Source organism: Candoia aspera, chromosome 8 (assembly GCF_035149785.1).
Source record: "Candoia aspera isolate rCanAsp1 chromosome 8, rCanAsp1.hap2, whole genome shotgun sequence".
Lineage (NCBI taxonomy): Eukaryota > Metazoa > Chordata > Lepidosauria > Squamata > Boidae > Candoia > Candoia aspera.
The window spans coordinates 26,930,760-26,951,526 of NC_086160.1; the positions used below are offsets into that span (position 1 = coordinate 26,930,760).

General features: G+C 35.7%; 1 protein-coding gene across 2 annotated transcripts in view; it reads left to right on the forward strand.

Annotated features, from left to right (window-relative positions):
- The window catches only part of VEGFC (vascular endothelial growth factor C), a 60,414-nt gene extending 41,512 nt beyond the window's left edge, over positions 1-18,902 (forward strand). For both annotated transcript variants that reach the window (XM_063310068.1, XM_063310067.1), the window contains exons 3-7: positions 3,082-3,272; positions 9,590-9,741; positions 10,052-10,161; positions 10,428-10,761; positions 18,403-18,902. In XM_063310068.1, coding sequence (XP_063166138.1) covers positions 3,082-3,272; positions 9,590-9,741; positions 10,052-10,161; positions 10,428-10,761; positions 18,403-18,517 — 902 coding nt within the window. In that variant the 3' untranslated portion in view covers positions 18,518-18,902. The remainder of the gene's footprint in view (positions 1-3,081; positions 3,273-9,589; positions 9,742-10,051; positions 10,162-10,427; positions 10,762-18,402) is intronic.
- The last annotated feature ends 1,865 nt before the right edge of the window (positions 18,903-20,767 follow it).

Sequence of the window (20,767 nt, forward strand, 5' to 3'; positions counted from 1 at the left end):
CCAAAAGGAACAAATTAAGGATTGCATATCAAATTTATGGGAACTGGACACCCCCTGATTTGGGGGTGGACTAGTTTTAAGCCTGCAAAAAGTGACAAACAAGAAATGTTTATCTGGAAATAAGCATAGCTGCAGTGTCTTTCGTTCTGGTCCTGTTTTTGTTAACTTGTTTGATTTGGGTTGGGTTTTTGTTTTTTTCTGTTTTCCTATTTTCATTCTCTGTGCAAGTACATATATGAGGTTTTACACTTCTGCAGAACGCTATTTGGAAACTTTCTAGAGCTCGAGGTGGTCAGTGCCCAACTTGGCTTCCTTCATACTTGCCATGAGAAACAGTATGTACCTTCCCATGGACACCATGGAAAATATTATTTGGGAAAATTCTACATTAATGAATGTAGGATTTGTCCTCCTGATATTCTCTTTTAATTCTTACTTAGTACTTATCTTTTACTTCATTATTCCAGTTTTTGTTAGATAATATATTTGCATTTTTATTAGATAATATATTTGCATTTTTATTAGTATATTTGCAGTTTAAAAATGTATTCAAAAAGCAAGTTCACAGTAATCACTGATTTCATCTATGTTCTTTCTTCTGGAATTTTGGAAATCACAGAAATTAAAACCACTAAGATTTCTTCCCAGATGAAAACAGCATTTTTCCATTATCTCAGCTGGTCCATAAACTATACCAACGCCATCTAAAATAGGTTTGACAAGCTATTCCTAAGCTTCGTTGTTTAAAAAGCCTTGGCCTGAAGATGAAGTCTGAAAAAAAGAACTGTCCAAAGTAGTAAATGCTTGCTTTACTTAGTAGCATACTATTTCTTGTCAATGAAAAAAGATGATGATCATGATCTATTGGCTCAGAAGCAATCTCTATACTATTCCAAGCTCAATGCAGCTGAAACTAATAAGATGTTTCATAATCCTACTGAAATTCCTCATATGGAACCCACTCTCTTAACTTCATTTCTTCAGGATTTTTTTTAAAAAAATGTTTAATTAAAAAGATAAAAGAAGTTCCAGTTTCTCATAAAGAAAACTGAGGATTTAAGATACATGCATTATATAATATGGAAAGCAAATATTGCTTTAGTATTAATGATGATTGCTGGAACATTGTTTTAATTTGATTCAAATTTTGATCAGTGCAATTAACTTAGGAGCATCAGTCTTTTTTTCCTATCAGTACCAAACCCAACAGCTTACCTGCATTGAATATTCATTCCCTCCCTCCCTCCCTCTCTCTTTCCCTCTCTCGCTCTGCAAAACATCAAATGTGTCTAAAATTGCTGTTCCTTCCAAATCTTCAGACTAGCTGTAACTTCTACACAAGTATAATTTTGATTGGTCTGATTCAGGTAGGTCAGTTACAACTTTAGGATCAGTATCATACTAATAGCAGTTCTGTCCTAATTTTATCTCCTGAAAATATAAGACCGTACGTGAAGCAACTCCCTAACACTGATGATATGAGCTAAAACTGTTAGATGGTGCGAACCTAGCTGTCAATGCAGCTGGGTCATACTGGAATAAATACCCTCAAGGTATTGCAAGAATACCCAAAGCAGTTTACAAAACAAAGTACAACAAGCCTAATTCTGTTTTAAACAGAATTAAAACAGAATTATTAAGTTAAAGGAAAAGAGATTTAAAACCCGCTGTCTCAATTTCTGGTGGAATTTTTTTCTGCCTTCCTAAAAGTCTCAAGGGATAACTCTTAATTTCATAAGTGGGCTGCTCCCACAGAAAAAAACAAGTCTCCACTGAGCAAATATCTTTGAGTGATAATGCACCCAACTTGTATGGTAGAAAACAGCTTTCAAATAGTCTGGCTTTAAAGCATGTTAGGTTTTATAGATAAATATCAACACCTTAACAAAATATTATCTGCACATTTATTTAAACCGATGATCAGTTGGTCAGCAAATTGGGAAAGGTAGATCAAAAATAGTCATTCAGAGCTTTATATCTGCATTGGCATTTGGCTTGTAGTTCGTCACCTTGACTTCCAGTCTCCCAAATGTGTGCCTACACAGAGACTATGAAGAAGAAAAACCGGTTGCTTACCTGTAACTGAAATTCTTCATATGACCATCTGTGAAGTCACATAGTCCATCCTCCGTCCCCACTTCAGGTATTTCCTTTCTTTGTTTCTCATAAGATCTATGAAGAAGCTGAGTAGGAAATATACATACTATCCTTGCAAAAGAAAATTATATCTCTTTGAGATTAATGGTATGAGCACCAGTTTTGGTTTGAACTCTAGAAAGTTCCAGAATGCTGCTTTGCGCAAGCATTATCCCCATATATGTAACTACAAATATGATGATTTGAAGAATATCTGTTAAAGGTAAGCAACATCTGTTTTCTCATCTGAAACTGTAACTTCAGCTATTTTGATAGTCCATTAAGGAGTAATTTAATTATAATATAAATGTGTCACACAATGAAACATTTAGCTGACTATTTCAGATCAATTTGTGAATTCTCACTGCTAAGCTCCAATAAATGCATACCTCTCTGACGTACCCACTTTTAGGTTTTGAGCTTTCCCAGACATGTACCTATTTTCTTTGTCAAGCCATATTTAATTCACTAGAATGGTACTGAACCTCAAGGCTGCAATCTAGGGTTCTGCTGCTGTGGCATCACAACCATACAGATAGTCCAGGATCTAAAATTACCCAGTTTAGAATTACCCAAGGCAATCTATCTGAATGCTTTATCTTTCTTACAACACCACATGGTAATTTCACGTAAAGAATATCTATCCCACTACGGAGATTTGCATCAGTGACCCAAAAGTGCCACTTTAGGAGTTGTTATGAGCAGAAATCTGCATTTTTAAATATATGCATATAAATAATTAGATGAAATCCAGACTCAGTCCTGCAGATACTATCACTGGAATCTTGCTTAACCTGTTCCATTATTTGAAATAGGTCTACTTAAATAGGACTAAGTCCGGATTTCACCATAAATTAGTTTATAATCAAAGATTAACTTTTAGTTCAGTCTGATTTCAATGAATAAAAAAAATATTTTATAAACTGTAAGCTTCTAACTTGGCAGGTATTGATAATGAGTGGAGAAAAACTCAATGCATGCCACGTGAGGTATGTGTAGATGTGGGAAAAGAATCTGGAGCAACAACAAACATCTTCTTTAAACCTCCATGTGTGTCCATCTACAGATGTGGAGGTTGCTGCAATAGCGAAGGGCTGCAGTGTATGAATGTCAGTACAAGCTACGTCAGCAAAACGGTAGGTTGTTTCCATAGCATGTTATTTAGATCTCTATTCTTACTTGGATACATTTTAAAGTAAATGCAATGTCATTTTAAAATATAATACAAATAAAGTTGCTCTGGAACACAAATTGCTTTGTATTAACAGCACAGTAGGTAATAATCAGCTGCATAAATGGTGGAACTGGGAAAATATAAAAAATAGGTATAGCATTTGAAAGGGTAGGGTTGGCATCCTGGGCCCCTGCAGTCTCATGAAGCTTCTGAACTCATTTCTGTGGCCCTAGAGCTTGCCAGTGATCAATTACTGTCAGTATAACTGCTCTTTAAATCCTAGAATTGATTTAATGTCTTTTTTAAAAGAACACACAAACAAAAATTCTCCATTAGTGATGCGGGGAGGAGAGAAATAACGTTCCTTCCCATTGTATTAATATCTTGATGGCTCTGTGGTCATGAATTTCCCCCCAGAAAAGAAAAAGAAGAAAAAGAAATCAAGTGTTAACCACCGGCACCAAAAGCTTGGTCATTTAGTACATGTATAATTTAGAAAGTGTTTGACTTAGGACATATATGGTGTTTCACACACAATGCCTGAAAGATTTTGTTGGGTCCCATAGCTTCTCATTCCCCTCTGTGTCATACAGAAGCTGGACTAAAAGCATCAAAAGATGCAGGTCTTTTGATCTGATCAGCAGAGCTCTTTTTGGGGTTCTTATACAGCAAGGACCTAGTGGAGCTTAATGCAAACTGCTTGCATGCACTCTACACTGCATTGTCTTTGAACAGTGGTGGAACACCTAATTAGTATAGAATACTGTTTACTTTACAAAAATATAAAGGATGCCTGAACTGAATGACTTACAAATGTGCATCAAATTTTCCATAACTATCCTGAATGCCAGGATAGGCCTAGCAAGCATGATGTCAGACTCTGGCTGTTGTTCAAATAGTTTATTTTATTAGACTTAACCAATGAAGTACATGCTAAATATTTTAAATGTATTTAATATGTTGACAAGAATAACAACATTAAACCAGTAACCAATAAAAGTATCTCCACTTAACTCTTCTACTCCAAATATTGCCACAAATCACTGCATCAGTGTAATTTTCTTTGCAAATTCGTATATCAGAAACTTCAATAAATTCAAGCATCTCTTTAATTTAATTAGAGCATTTAAGTCTTATTTATGCAACAGTGATTATTAGGAAAAAAATAAAGAAAAACTAAGAATTTTCAAATTCAGATAAACATTCACACACAATGTTATGCATGAGGAACAAGGACCCCTGAACTCAGGATGTGGCATTTTGCCTACTGAGATGTTCATATTTTTTGCATCATTCAGTTCATTATAAAGGCAATTCTTTTTCCATGGTTTCGATCAGAGACTCTGTGGGGAAAACATTTCTCAGAATAGTTTTAAAACACAGTATAAGTCACTTTCTCACAGAAAGGCAGTTTTAAATGCCTTGTAGAGTCTGACTTATACATTATGTTCACCCACACAGTTTGGAAATATATGCATTGGTGGAATGTTTGAAGTCATTTTTGAAATATGGAACTATTTTTCCCAAGCATTTTTGTTCATTTAATAAAACAGCATTGATAATTTAGTAAATGTTATCACCAATGGCATGCATATTAAACATTTCCTTTTACAGCATTTTAATTCCTTCCCATATTTTATGATCCCTTTTGATTTCATTGACAGAAAGCAGGAGAATATACTAGCAGAATTTAGTTGATTCTGTCATAATTTCAATTTGGACTGTCATCTCTCTCATATATACTCAGAAACCTAAAAGTTAGAAAACTTTTTTTCCTTTCATTTAAGTTTCATTTAGAGAGCGTGGTGGCTCGGTGGTTAAGATGCCAGGCTTGTCGACCGGAGGGTTGCAAGTTCGGTGGTTCAAGACCCGTGCGATGGAGTGAGCTCCCGTACTCACCCCAGCTCTTGCCAACCTAGCAATTTGGAAGCATGCAAATGCAAGTAAATAGGTACCACTTCGGTGGGAAGGTAACAGCGTTCCTGTGATTGTCATACTGGCCACATGACACGGAAGTATCCTTAGACAATGCTGGCTCATCGGCCATGGAAACGGAGATGAGCGCCGCCCCCTAGTAGGTCATTAGACAAGACTAAATGGGAGTCTTTACCTTTACTTTCATTTAAGTATTATCATTGACCACAGGCTTAAGTCTTCCCTATACAGAAGATATATATTAATCTGATTTTTAAAAAAATACTTGGAATTAACAGGGACTTTTTAAATAATTTATATTAATCTGCATAAATTTAAAATTAATGTAATCTTTATATTAGTGTAATTCAAAACAAAGGGTTTTTATGTTTAAGATCACTTTAAGACGAATTAAGAAATCTGTAAGAAATAGTGTACTCCAAAAATATATAAACAATAAATAAATCAGTATGTTGATATGGACAGTAATATATTGAAATGGTCTTTTCCCTTTAGTAACAAGATCCCTGATATAGTGAATTACATAGAACAATTAGTTTCATTCTGTTGCTGTCTCAGTCATGGAAACAGTTTACAGCCCCACTTGATAATTTACCTGGGATGTATTATTGTCTGCAGACAGTATTTGAGATGCCAAGGCTAGTTTCATGCTTGCTTTCCTGCACATCTAGGTCAATTGATTCTGTATGTTTTGATTGGTTTAGTCTTTTTCTGTGGCTTCCAGTGATTGCCTGGAAACCACATGGAAGGCAGACATGTAGAAGTGTCCTTTTTGTTTAAGTATGATTTGAGTTGCACAAGATTCCTGCAATACTCACAATCCTTTGGATGTCTGTTGCTGAATCTTCAAGCAAATAGATTTATCTTTCATTGCAGTTTACTTTCTTTTGTCATAAATAATTTAGTCATGCAAAAAAATTCAGCACTCTCTCTGTCAGGATATACCATTCTGTTGCTCCTGTAATTCCATTTGTCCCTGCAGCAGACAGCATTACAGGTAATCCTCACTTAATGACCACAATTGGGACCAGAATTTTGGTTGGTAAGTGAAGTGGTCATTAAGGAAATCTGACCCAATTTTACAACTGTTTTTGTGGCAGTTGTTAAGCAAATCACCGTGGTTGTTAAGCGAGTCATATGGTTCCCCATTGATTTTGCTTGCCAGAAGCTGTCCAGGAAGGTCGAAAATGGCGATCACGTGACCGTGGGATTCTGCAGTGGTCATAAGTGTGAAGACTGGTCATAAGTCAGTTTTTTCAGCACTGTTGTAAGTCCAAACCATCACTAAACAAATGGTCATTAAGCAAGGACTACCTGTACATTATAGCATCTCCTTCAGAACGCTTTCTCCCTCTTTTCCAAAAGACTTTTTGTGATTCTACAAACCTCAGAATTTCCTTGAGCATAATGACCTCTACTTCATGAGGAGGCAATACCAGATTAGCAGATGGAAAATATTTTCATTGTTGTGCAGAAGGCAAGAAGGCATACTGTATATAAAGGCAAGAAGGCATACTGTATATAAAGCATTCATTCCACAGAAACATACGTAATTAGAAATTTGAAATCATGCTATGATTTAGATACCAGAGCATTTATTTATCACCAAACTATTCTGACATGATTTGGAGAATAACCTAGGGAAGGCAGGTAGTTTTATTACAGTGTATTATATCAGGAAAAAGTACCTTCAGTTGTTAAACCTTTGCCCATTTTTTACCACGTATCAAACAAAGAAAGGAAATATGTATCTAAGTATCATATGTTACAATACACCTCAATCTGTGGTATCTAACTTTTTTTTTTCCCATTCAGTCTTGTCCGATTCTTAGAGACTGCCTGGACAAGTCCCTACAGTTTTCTTGGCAAGGTTTTTCAGAAGTGGTTTGCCATTGCCCCCTTTCTAGGGTTGAGAGAAAGTGACTGGCCCAAGGTCACCCAGCTGGCTTTGTGCCTATGGCGGAACTAGAACTCCCGGTTTCTAGCCTGGTGCCTTAACCACTACACCAAACTGGCTCTCATGATATCTAACTAGCCACCTTTATTTATCTGCTTGATTTGGAATTTGCTTTCTTTTTGCAACTTTGGAGTGGTTTACATGCAGCTTTCCCACAATTTTTTATTTAGGCACTGACACATACTGTATGATAAACTATTAATGATGTAATAGTATTAGGTACCTTAAGATTAATCTAATTAGTCAAATTTCAAATGCCTTAAAACACTCTGCATCTGGAATTATATCAAGTATGTCTCTTGCTGGTATCTCACATGGCAATGAAGACTATTTTATTTAATCAGGCATTTGATGGGTGATTTTTTATAGTAATAACATTCTTTACTAAAAGCATAAACCACTGCCAAGAACACTGTGTCAAAATAACTGATTTCAGACTATTGGCTACTAAGACCACTAACCTGAAAGCGTGCGTGCTCTCTCTCTCTCTCACACACACACACACACACATTATTCAGCTTACATATGTATATATGAATAGTCCAGTTTTGTAGCTTTTGTTGGAATTTAAAGGCTTTATCATTCTTAATCAAGTGATAGTTTACATGTCTGAATGAGCTATCGTAGATGGATTTTTATTATCAATTCCAGCACAAAACCTTTCAGTGTAGTCAGTTTACATATTCATCTGTCAGACATTACATGAACAATAATTGTCCATAGTAATGAAATAATAACATTTTTCACATGAGTATTGTATTTTATGACTGCTTCAGGACATGTCTTCATCAGCTGCACAGATCTGCTGTAAACCAGCATTGAATGACATATTGTAAGCAACAGAAAACCTGGCTGCTCTGGAACCTCTTGTAATCAGCACCTTCTTTTCTATTTCCTTTTTTGTTCGTTCATTTTTCCTTTTTTATTAATTAGTAATTGTTCAAGATATAATTAAGACACATAATGTAGACTTTTCCTGAATCTCATTATACAGCATAAGCATTCCAATGCCTTTTTTCTGTGCTTTCCTTTTTTCAAAGGGGACATCAACCATGCCATAAACCCTGCTCACATGTCGTATTTAGATGCAGTACTGATCCCCTGAAAGTGTTTCTGATCTGCAAATGGTCAGGACAATGTAAAGAATACACAGATTGGGTTTATGGTGTGTTAATACCTTGCAAATGGAATAGGTTGTAGTGTGACATAACTCAATGTATGAACTAGTTCTACATTTTCCAGCAGTACATATATTAGACATAACTACATAAACATCAATATAAATAAAGCCATCTAATGTCAACCTACAAATACTGGAGAGTGGCTGTGCCGTTGAAAGCTCTGCTTTCATTGAGGTCCCGTTTATTTTATAGGAGAAACTGGGGAAAGATTTTTCTGCCCCTCTTCCAGACAGCTGTGTTAAGGAAAGGGAGCAGTTGTGGCATGCATAGCACTCATATCTCTAAGTCAGAAGTGGTCAACTTTTTGGTGCCCAGTATATTTGAAAGGAACTGTGTTGACTGATGCAAGCTGGGGGAAGTGTTGCTTTACAACAGAAATGAACTTCAGTAGAGATACATTTCATCATGTGCCAATTAGCAGACCAAGTGTGAGAAAAATGGTTTATAATATGCAAGACAGACCACACCTCATTCTCTATTATCAATTTTATCTGTAGTATACGTTCATACATAGTTATGTATGGAATACACAATGTTACACATGCACTGTGCATTTGTCTGTGTTGGTCCCCCAAATTATTTCAGTGTATATGCGGGGGGTTTTTTCCAGTCAGCTTGAGTCCTCTTGACCTCTAATTGGATAAAGGAATAAAACTTACACTCTATCTTTTTGAATCAGATAGCTAATAATATTTCAGGGTCAAAGCATATCTGATAAATTCTACCTCATTTCTTTATTTATCTAGAAATATTGATCATCTCATTTTTAGGTGCTTGTTAAATTTGAGGACTAAGTGTATTAATCATTGATCATTATTTATATAAAACCATCTTTTGGGGGCTACCTTGAGAAGACTATGCCTCTTCGTTATAAAGTGTTTATGAAGAAACTTTATAAGTACTTTAAATAAGCACATTTATGTACAGTCAGTGCTGTTAACACCTGTAATCACTCACACAGTCTTGTGTTATCTTGACCATGGAATGTAGACTTCTCATACAGAATGCATTGAGTTAACTGCTAAAAAGAAGGAAGTATAACTTAGGGGAAAGGGAAGAGATTTTAATTGATGAAGACATTTAGCTTTGAACATTTTAATTCATGAAAAAGCTCTGTGAATAAAAAAAGAGGATAATAAAGCATAACTAGTATAGTCTTGACTCATAATTTTTTCTTTTATCTTTTTCTTCTCCTGCTCTTTGTAGTTGTTTGAAATAACTGTGCCCCTCTCTCATGGTCCCAAACCTGTAACAATCAGTTTTGCCAATCATACTTCCTGCCGATGCATGTCCAAACTAGATGTCTACAGACAAGTTCATTCAATTATTCGACGCTCCTTGCCAGTGATACAAGCACAGTAAGGAATTGCATATTTCTTCCTGCATTGTTTAAAAACACCTCTAAAATCAATTAAAACTTACTGTGTTTTGAAGATCAGGACCAAGATGTGTAACTATGTGTTCTGCTTTAAAAAAAACTGGGTCCCATGATCTAGTAAGTATTAGTGAAGCTTTGTGCTGTTTTGGAAAATACAGTTTTCAATGAAATGTACTGATGTAAATATAATAAAAGATGTGATTTGTCTTCTGAAACATCTATGTTCCATGCATAATACCACTTATCTTAAATTTTCTTTGAAATATATCAATAGTATGTTTCACCCTTAGGTGTCAAATAACCAATAAAACTTGTCCAAAAAGTCATATTTGGAATCATCACTTATGCAGATGTCTGGCGCAACATGACTTCAGTTTCTCCTCCTACCCTCCAGATACTGGTAAGCAAATATGGGTTAGATTACTGTCACTTATTTTGTTTTATTTATAGGAAAAAATGCACAAAATAACTTTTGATTTCTTTCTAGTGTTCAGTTTATAAAATATGGGACAATTTATTCATATTTGTTCAGTCCATATTGTGTAGTTACAAGTGCAGTGATATAGAAATGAATAGGATGTAATTCACTAGTTGTAAAATTAGCAAATGTGTGTTCTTCTCTTTTGCAATGCCTGAAGCATTTTTTTTTAAATTTCAAATGCTCAGATACTGCTGAAGGATACCATGATATCTGTGGGTCTAATAAGGAACTTGATGAAGAAACCTGTCAGTGTGTCTGCAAAGGAGGAGTGAGGCCTTCTAGCTGTGGAATTCACAAAGAACTAGACAGAACATCATGCCAATGTACATGTAAAAATAAACTGCTTCCTAGCTCTTGTGGACTCAACAAAGATTTTGATGAAGATAAGTGCCAGTGTGTGTGTAAAAGAACATGCCCTAAACATCAGCCGTTAAATCCTACAAAGTGTATTTGTGAATGTGTAGAATCACCAAACAAGTGCTTCTTGAAAGGAAAAAGATTTCATCACCAAACATGCAGGTAAGCAAAATAACTGGAAAAGCAATACATAGCCTTGTAACTTTTGTTAGATAGATATTCTTCTTCTTTATAAATGACAGTGGGTATAGTTCCTTGCATTTTCTTATATTTGCTAAGCTTGCTACTCTTTTAATTTCTGACAGATAACTTAATGCTTGAGAGCCAGTTTGGTATAGTAGCTAAGGCATCAGGCTAGAAACTGGGAGACCGTAAATTTTAGTTCTGACTTAGGCACAAAGCCAGCTGGGAGTCAATCTCTCTCAGCCCTAGGAAGCAAACCACTTATGCCAAACAACCTTGCCAGAAAAACTGCAGAGACTAATCCAGGCAGTCACCAGGAGTCAACACTGACTTGAAGGGACCAAAAAAAAATCTCATGCTTATCATAGTGAAAAGCAGGCAAACAGTATCACTAGTCTGGAATGAAACATGTCATATGTAAATGGTGAAACAGACAGAGATGTTGTGTTCATTAGTTCATTAACATGCCTATTATTTGCAAATATTTATGATAATATTGTGAATAAAGTACCAGAAGGTAGACTTGGAAGGAAATGTGCATAATAGGGTAAGTTCTGTTTACCACGTATCACTATTATCAAGTGACATGCAGGTATGGCTGAATCATGCCAGTTGACAAGTACAGTGTAAATTACATACTTGTTCAATAATTAATAACAAAAAATAACTTATCTGAAGGTAAGTTAAAAAATGAAGAAAGCTTAAGGGGAGATCAGCAATTCTTATATGGTTCCTGTGGATAGGATGAAACTTCAGGATAAAAAGTCCTACCTGAACCATTAATCTATCTTGGTTTATTTTTTTCCATTTAACCTGATCTTTAATCTATACTCCATGATTCTGTCTATGCCAGATAGTTTTGTTATAAATTTCCAACAGGCATGATGTAACTTGCGATTCAGAATTGTGTATAAAATATAAATTCGTCAAGCTAGTGTGACAGGTTATACAGAAAACTTTGCACAAGAAATGGCAGGCCAGGCCAGGCCAGGACGATTACCGCTCATGTGTCTTTCCCATTCTTTGGTGATTTCCTCATAGCTCTGTTCATTTGCTGAAAACAAATTGGCTCTAATGTAACCTTAATCCTGTTGCAAACATGGAACACCAATGTGTTTTTGCAGAACACAATTTTTTTTGGTAGGAGGGTCATATGTCTTGTCTGCCATCATTAAATACTTATGAAAATCTTCGCAAACATACTAGTTTTTGTGAATACAAGGATATTTCAAATCTTATTTACTTGGGTAGCTCCTAAAGAGTGTTTGCTGCTTCAAGAGTGTTTGCTTTACACACAGTTACTTCTGTTTTACAAAATACTTCTTATGATCTTGATATTCTTTTATGTACTTCCATGCTGAGAAAAGATCCAAGTAGCAAAGCAAAATGACTTTTTAAAGAGGAGCAGTATCTCAAGTCTTGCAGAACTTTTTCCTGTAACCATTATATTAGAATGTCCAATCGTCTTCTAGCATCTGTCCAATTACCTATAAGGTATATCTATATCTCTTCAGCAAAGGATCGTTACCTTGTGGTGCTGGAGCTTGAGCACCTCAATGATGCCATGAGCTAAACCGTGAAGGGCCACCCAAGACGGGAAGGTCATGACAGAGAGGTCAGACTAAATGCGATCCCTGGGGAAGGTAATGGCAACCCACCCCAGTATTCTTGCCGTGAAAACTAAATGGATCAGCACAACCAGAGATATGTCGGTATACCATAAGAAGATGAAACCCCCAGGTCGGAAGATGGTCAAAATGCTACTGGGGAGGAACAGAGGATGAGTTCATCTAGCCCCAAACGTGATGACTCAGCTAGCTCAAAGCCGAAAGGATGGCTAGCAGCCGACGGTGCTGGTGGTGAACGGCAAATGCGATGTTCTAAGGATCAACACACCATTGGAACCTGGAATGTAAGATCTATGAGCCAGGGCAAATTGGATGTGGTTATTGGTGAGATGTCAAGAGTAAAGATAGACGTTTTGGGCATCAGTGAACTGAAATGGACTGGAATGGGCCACTTCACATCAAATGACCACCAGATCTACTACTGTGGACAAGAGGACCACAAGAAATGAAGTAGCCTTCATAATTAACAGTAAAGTGGCTAAAGCAGTGCTTGGATACAATCCAAAAAACGATAGAATGATCTCAGTTCGAATTCAGGGCAAGTCATCTAACATCACAGTGATCCAAATATACGCCCCAACCACAGATGCTGAAGAAGCTGAAGTAGAGCAGTTCTATGAGGATCTGCAGCACCTACTGGACAACACGCCTAAAAGAGATGTTATTTTCGTCACGGGAGACCGGAATGCTAAGGTGGGCAGTCAAATGACACCTGGAATTACAGGTAAGCATGGCCTGGGAGAACAAAACGAAGCAGGACATAGGCTGATAGAATTTTGCCAAGACAACTCACTCTGCATAACAAACACTCTCTTCCAGCAACCTAAGAGACGGCTTTATACATGGACTTCCCCAGATGGACAACACCGAAACCAGATTGACTACATCCTTTGCAGCCAAAGGTGGCGGACATCTATACAGTTGCTAAAAACAAGACCTGGAGCTGACTGTAGTTCAGATCATGAACTTCTTCTTGCACAATTTAGGATCAGACTAAAGAGATTAGGGAGGACCCACAGATCAGCTAGATATGAGCTCACTAATATTCCTAAGGAATATGTAGTGGAGGTGAAGAATCGATTTAAGGGAATGGACTTAGTAGATAGGGTCCCGGAAGAACTATGGACAGAAGTTCGCAACATTGTTCAGGAGGCGGCAACAAAATACATCCCAAAGAAAGAAAAAACCAAGAAAGCAAAATGGCTGTCTGCTGAGACACTAGAAGTAGCCCAAGAAAGAAGGAAAGCAAAAGGCAACAGTGATAGGGGGAGATATGCCCAATTAAATGCAAAATTCCAGAGGTTAGCCAGAAGAGATAAGGAATTATTTTTAAACATTTAAAATTATTTTAAACCATTTAATTTAACATATGGCTGCAAGAGCTGGACCATAAGGAAGGCTGAGAGAAGGAAGATAGATGCTTTGGAACTGTGGTGTTGGAGGAAAATTTTGAGAGTGCCTTGGACTGCAAGAAGATCAAACCAGTCCATCCTCCAGGAAATAAAGCCAGACTGCTCACTTGAGGGAATGATATTAAAGGCAAAACTGAAATGCTTTGGCCACATAATGAGAAGACAGGACACCCTGGAGAAGATGCTGATGCTAGGGAGAGTGGAGGGCAAAAGGAAGAGGGGCCGACCAAGGGCAAGGTGGATGGATGATATTCTAGAGGTGACGGGCCCGTCCCTGGGGGAGCTGGGGGTGTTGACGACCGACAGGAAGCTCTGGTGTGGGCTGGTCCATGAAGTCACAAAGAGTCGGAAGCGACTAAACAACAACATGGCTATATCTATTATGGAAGACAAAAACAACTCCATAATATTCCATAAACATGTAATGAGACTGATAACTCATGAGGAAACAATAACAACATAATGCAGTTCCACATGCTATATCTGTAGTGGGGCTGTGCAGGATTCCAAAAGATTCAGAAGTGCTTCAAACCCCACACAAGCCCAGCACCTCCCTGCTATTCATTAATTTCCCAAAGCAATCTTGAAAAAGGTGAGGCTCCTTTCACGAATAGAGAGAGGCATTGTGCTTGTGCAAGGTCCACAACAGTTCTTCTGAATAATTTTCCACATATGTTCATATTGACTCAGCAAATGCTCATGAACAGCACCTGCAAAAGTTTTCATGTTATAAACCTGCTACTTGTGATATTGAAGGTTGATTACAAGAGTGCCTTTTCTATAGATATATATTCATAATTCTCCTCATTTATTAAGAAGATATCTGATTGTGCTGCCATTCTTCTTTCTTCTGCAACTGTTTGGCTTATAATTTAAAATATACCATAGATTCTGCCAAGTTTCTGTTGCAGATCATAAACTTTATTATTAAGTCTTGATGAGTTTGCCTCATTTTTGCTGAGGTTGATTTCCATGGCTCCAGTTACTTGTTATATCTGGATATACAAAATTCTATGATTTTGCAGCTGTATTTGCTCTTTACAAATAGTCAAGGGAAATGCAGTAAGAGTTTAGAATTCTTGTTTGTTAGGTCAAAATTGGGGAAATTGTAGCGGCTAGTTTAAATTTATGGGATTGCTATGTTAAAGACACATTTCATATGTGAATTACTGTATTAACTCACATGGTAACTCTGCAAACATTTGACCAGTTGAATGCTCTCATGTAGTTAGGAGGTTACCATTGCTTCCTAGGAAATGCTTTACACATACCTGGGAATATAATAAGCTATATTTAAAATGCCATTTAAAAGGAATTTTGTAAGCTGTATGAATTAATAATGCATTATAGTTCATCATATAATCCTATAAGTTTGTCCCATGAAAAATATATTAAAAATGCCTCAGAAAATAGAGGGAGGGGAAGGCACATATTTCTGTGTGCTGCTTCTGAAATTTGCCAGTAGAAATTAATGCACAAGGAGAGATATATATGATGGAATCTGAATCTTTTGAAATGTGAAAGATCCCCTTTTGATGCAAAATACCCCATTACATGTGCAAAACAGTTATTTTGAATACAAAAAGTAGTGTTTCGGTCATTTCAGAAATGCTTCAAACTTAAAACAAGTGTTTTGCACTAGAAATAGTGTTTTAAACTCAAAGTGGGATGTTTCAAATGTGAAGTCATTAAAATTCATGTTTTGCATACAAGTAAAATTAATTAGCCAGAAGGAAAGCATGTGGTTTGAGATTCAAGAGAAGGACAAAGGAATTGGACTTGACAAACATATATGAGAAAATTCCCAATCCTTCGTTGGGTCTTGTATGCTGAGACTAAGATTTATTTCTGGAGTATCCTTCTGGCTTGAGAGGTAGGTTATAGCATCTGCTACTGGAACCAGGTCCTAATTCTGTTGATGAGATCCAGAAGCAACTCTGAATTACGCTTAATGAGGCAGGGCAGACAGTTGAGGTTGGAACAGAAGGAGGAATATCAACTTCTTTTTCTGATCCACCACAAAATGAAAGGAATATTTTTATTTACAAACTGAAAGATGTAAATAAGTTATTAATTATGAGCCATGCCAATTCAGCATTATAATACTATACTGTATAAAAATAGACCAAAAGAATTTAAACTATAGTTGTGTTGAAACTTGAAGCATATACTTCTTGCTCTTGGTTCACTGCCAGTGTTTAAAACACCCAAAGTCTAATACTTTGTCTATATTACACGCCAGAGGCTTTTTGGCATTGTCAGTGTGAGGTTCTGTTAGGTCAACCTGGTTTAAAAACAGCCTTAAAAAATTATCATGCTATGACATACTTGTTTAAAGCTTTTATTTTGCAATCATTGTAGAAACAAATTGTCTTATGATGCAAAATATTTATCTTAGCATGAATTATTGGCTGGTAACATATTTGATTACTTTCTGGACCAAAAGTAATAAATTTATAGGAGTAACACTATAAATTACTGCTATCTTTTCATCACCATTTCAGATTGTCCTATGTATAAGCTTTGAAACTGCACATTGTTCTCCCAATGTAAAAAAAAAATATTTGTGAGCAAAGTATGTGTACTTAGCATTGGTTTCAGGCTGGATTTTGTAATTAGATATTTCCATGAAAAGAAAATAATTTAGATTGGTAGGATAGCTCATTCTCCTTACAGATGAAATATATGGGCTAGTAGATCCTGAAAGTAAACACTTAGTGAGGTGATAACAAGCATGATTATGGCTAGCTGTATACATTTATTTTTTAAAAATATTTATTAATACCCATTTTGCATAACTTGTTATAGATATTTTATTTATGATAGGTTGGTAATATTAATGGTGTTAACTAATTTCAGTTTTCCAAGATCTAATATGGCATCGGTATTAGACATGATATCTTAAATATGGCCCCTGGCTTTGTCCCCAAATATATATAATATTTCTGTGGCACTGGTCAGCACTCAGCAATGTTCCCATCTTCTGCTCCTTGGGATAGTCAGTGGAGATGGAGATGTTAGCAGTTCTTTTTAGCCACCGGCAAAGGGGCAGTGGTAAAAATAGTAACTACCTCTGTCCCAGCTCTTTCTTGTACCCTCACTACTTTTGCTTTTTATGGCAAGGGAAAAAAAATTAAAAATGAATGATTGCATTAATATATTTTGTACAGTACTGTTTTTAAAAAGCAGGTACCTGTCATATAGTCTCTACTTGAATATTGCTGAAATTAGATTCCTTCATTTTGTCTTAAAACAGTTTACAGTACAATTGAATGCATGAGGTTTTGGATTGATTCCCCAAATTTTCATAGGTTACACTAAAAATAAAGTAAGAGGTTTTGTATATTACTGTGCTCCTAAAGGAAACTTATAAGTATAACATATTAATAAATATTAAATCCATTGGCTGGATTCTTACAACATGCTTAACATAGTTGCTGAATTAATACATTTGCACAATACATTGAATCATATACTGACCAAAAGCTCTGGATTTATGCAACAGACTAAGCCATGAAAAACTAACAAAGATTAAAACTGTCTGAGTTTGGCATGTAGGTCCTAAGCATTTAACTGCCTTGGTTCAGCATTTGTGTGAATCCAGCCACTATGTGACTGAATTGGTCCTTTCCTTTTAGCTAACTTAACTTATAGGATTGCTGTTAATATAAAAATGAAAAGAAGCTACTGTATACTTCCTTGGAAAGAAGCCAAGATATAAATGAAATATCTATAAAAATAACATAATTTGTTGGAGTAATAGGATCTGTTTAACAAATATTTATTCAGATTAAAGCTACAGATATAAATAATTATGGAATGCAATAAAAGTAGATTAGATTCATTGGGATTGATGTTCCACTGACTGATTCTGTCTCTCTATATAATGGAAATGTGCCAATATGTATAACAGAACTATAACAGTATCTAGAATATAACAGGAATATGCACTTCTGCACATTTTATTTAACTTTCATTATGGTTTATTTCAACATACTGTATCAGAAATATCCCCTCTGAATAGAATCTGTATTGGTTTTGTTGTTTTGTATTAAGGGAGAATCTACAGAACTAGATAAAAAAATCCATTGAATATAGCATCCTTTTTCCTGCAGTGGCCAGTCAAGTGGCAGAGGCAAGCATGAAAGCAATGTCTCCATCCAGCACAGTTGCCAGAGCAACTGGTATTCAGTGACCTGCTGCCACTGAGCATGAGTTTGTTACAGTTCACCCTTTAAATCTCTGTTTTCCAACCCTCATAGCAAAAATGCTGACTGAGGCAAATCACTGACCCTCCTGATGGCTACTATTGCAGTTATAACATAATGGGGGCCCTATTGCTCACGAATCCAGAGTTAAAACAGCTAATAACCTAGGGTTGTATGCAAAAATGCAAAGGCCAGTGTGGACTCCCAAGTACCAAAAAAAAAAATTAAAATGTATCTCTGAAAACAAAATGAAACCTACAAGTCATTGTACCTTACCTTAAATAATTATCTCCGGGGGGGGGGGGGTGTTAAGCATATGTAACATGTATTACACCTTTTTTCAACATACCATTTTTTCCCATTTATTCTCAGTTGCTACAGACCACCATGTACAGTTCGAACGAAACGCTGTGATTCTGGATTTTATTATAGTGAAGAAGTTTGCCGCTGTGTACCCACATACTGGAAAAGACCACTTATCAATTAAAAAAGACAATGTCATTTGATGTACATTTTTTCTTGTTTCTACTTTTTAAAAAACTGGACTGCTAACATTTGGATTTACTGTGCAGAAGAGACATTATAATATTATTGGAAACAGACACATTTGTACTCTGAGACACATGGGAAGTAAAATTTTTAAAAACCTGGGATTTTCTTCATTATGGAGAATTTAATTTGCCAATGATGAAGCAGCCTAAATTTTCTTCATTGTGATTTTTTTTTAAAAGATAATGATTACATAATTTATTTCTTTTAAAGATACTGTATGCAATCCTTTTTTTATACCAGAAACAATTTTTAAATTTCACTGTGATCAATATTTTTATATCTTGCAAAACATGTTTTAAATAAAATTGAAGTGTATTGTATGCTGTTTGAGTAAATGCAGTATTCTGTCCTGTTAATGTTCTTAGATGTAATATATGTAAATGCATGGGTGACACTAAGTTCTTTTCTAAGATCCTGGTCTAGATTTCCTATGCAGCAAAGTGAGTGATAACTAAAATAAGAAAAGTGGTGGCCCAAGCGTGCGCTTCAGATAGATTACCAATATGGCTATGAAATGAGGCCAGACATCGAAAAAATTTTGCATACTCAACGAACTCTCCAGGTCTGCAGCAAAAGTTTGTGTTAAAAAAAATATTTCTGCCAGTGAGATTGCACATGGTTATTATTTAAAGTCAAAGACCAGATGAAAATAGCTTTCTACCGATAAATTCATATCCAACAAAGGGATGAAGCACTCATAAACCAGATTTGGAAAACCAATTTAGTTTGAGTTTCAAAGACTGCAGTGTTTGGGCATATGATGGATGTGCAAGACCAATTTCTGCCTGCTTTTGGGACAGTTTGGAGGGTTATAAGGGACAAAATTAATATACTATGTTATTTATTTTAATGAAAAATGGCCATACATTAAAATTTGGCCATACATTAAAATTTAGGAGTGCTCTCAATGAATGTTTTGAAAGCTGTGTCTTGACCCTAAACAGGGCAGCGTGGACAGATGTACTTAACTTCTTCTCCAACTTTCAATCAACTAGGTTTTCTCCCTCAGTTTTTTCCCTATATATAGTCCCTATATCCTAATCACCCTATTCTGTACCACAACTGAACAGCTGGAACCCTGTCACAGATGTAACCTTAGAGAGAGAGAGAGAGTAAAATATAAATGTATTTATAACCGCTGACAAGAAGATTGGAAGCTGCTGCTTTATAATTTTTTTCCTTTTCTTCCTTTTCTATTGCTTTTTCCTTTTCTATTCTTTTCTCACCTCTCTCTCTCTCTCTCTCTCTCTATCTATCTATCTATCTATCTATCTATCTATGAACCCTGTCACAGGGATGCATTATTCCTAGATTCTGGCAACAGAGTACTTCAGTAATTAGTTACCTAACATTATTTCAGTGATAATTTCTGCTCTATAGTTTAGTCCTGCCAAACTTTTCTGTTTCATGCCAATCTTGTACATGAGTCTTTGAAATATTAAGATAATCTTTTGATAATACATTTGCACATATGGCTGAAATAATATATGTATGCAATTTTGCAGTAGATAGGACTATGAATAAGGACTGCTAATCCATCCCCCCTCCCCCCAATGAAACATCAGATATTTCTAGTGTTTTGGCACTCGATTATATACAATCTGTAAACTTTCGATAGAAGTGCTTCTGGTGCAGCTGTTGCTGTAATGCTTGAATTCTAATTGTAGGTGACATGACTTCTAGGAATCTCAATCTATACCAGTTGCTGATTTTTAAAAAGTTACTGCTCATATTTGTAATTTTTTATGCAGATACACATGTGTTTGATATTCACATTATTTTGAAATTTTAAAACCGTACTGTTTAAAAACACACCATTATATGAGATTTAAAATTTTTTTATAACAAATGGTGGGAAGCCAGGCACAGAACAATTCCAAAAAAAATGACACTTTCCATATAAAATCAGAAAGAGGATAAAGCTGATATGAAACAAAATTATCTATAGAACAATAATTAAAAGGAATTAGAGAAATGTAGAGGTCAGTTTGTAATGTCAATAATTTATTTGCTAAATGCCAACTTTTGTGAGGATAATTAATTAGAACATAGTCACATGAAATATTTTTATGTCTTCCATAGTTGAAATTAGATGTACTGGGATTTACAAATCTTTGAAAGGAGAAAGTGTTTTCATATTCTGACTTAAACTATTCCTTTGTATAGCCTTCATGTAATTTTGGAA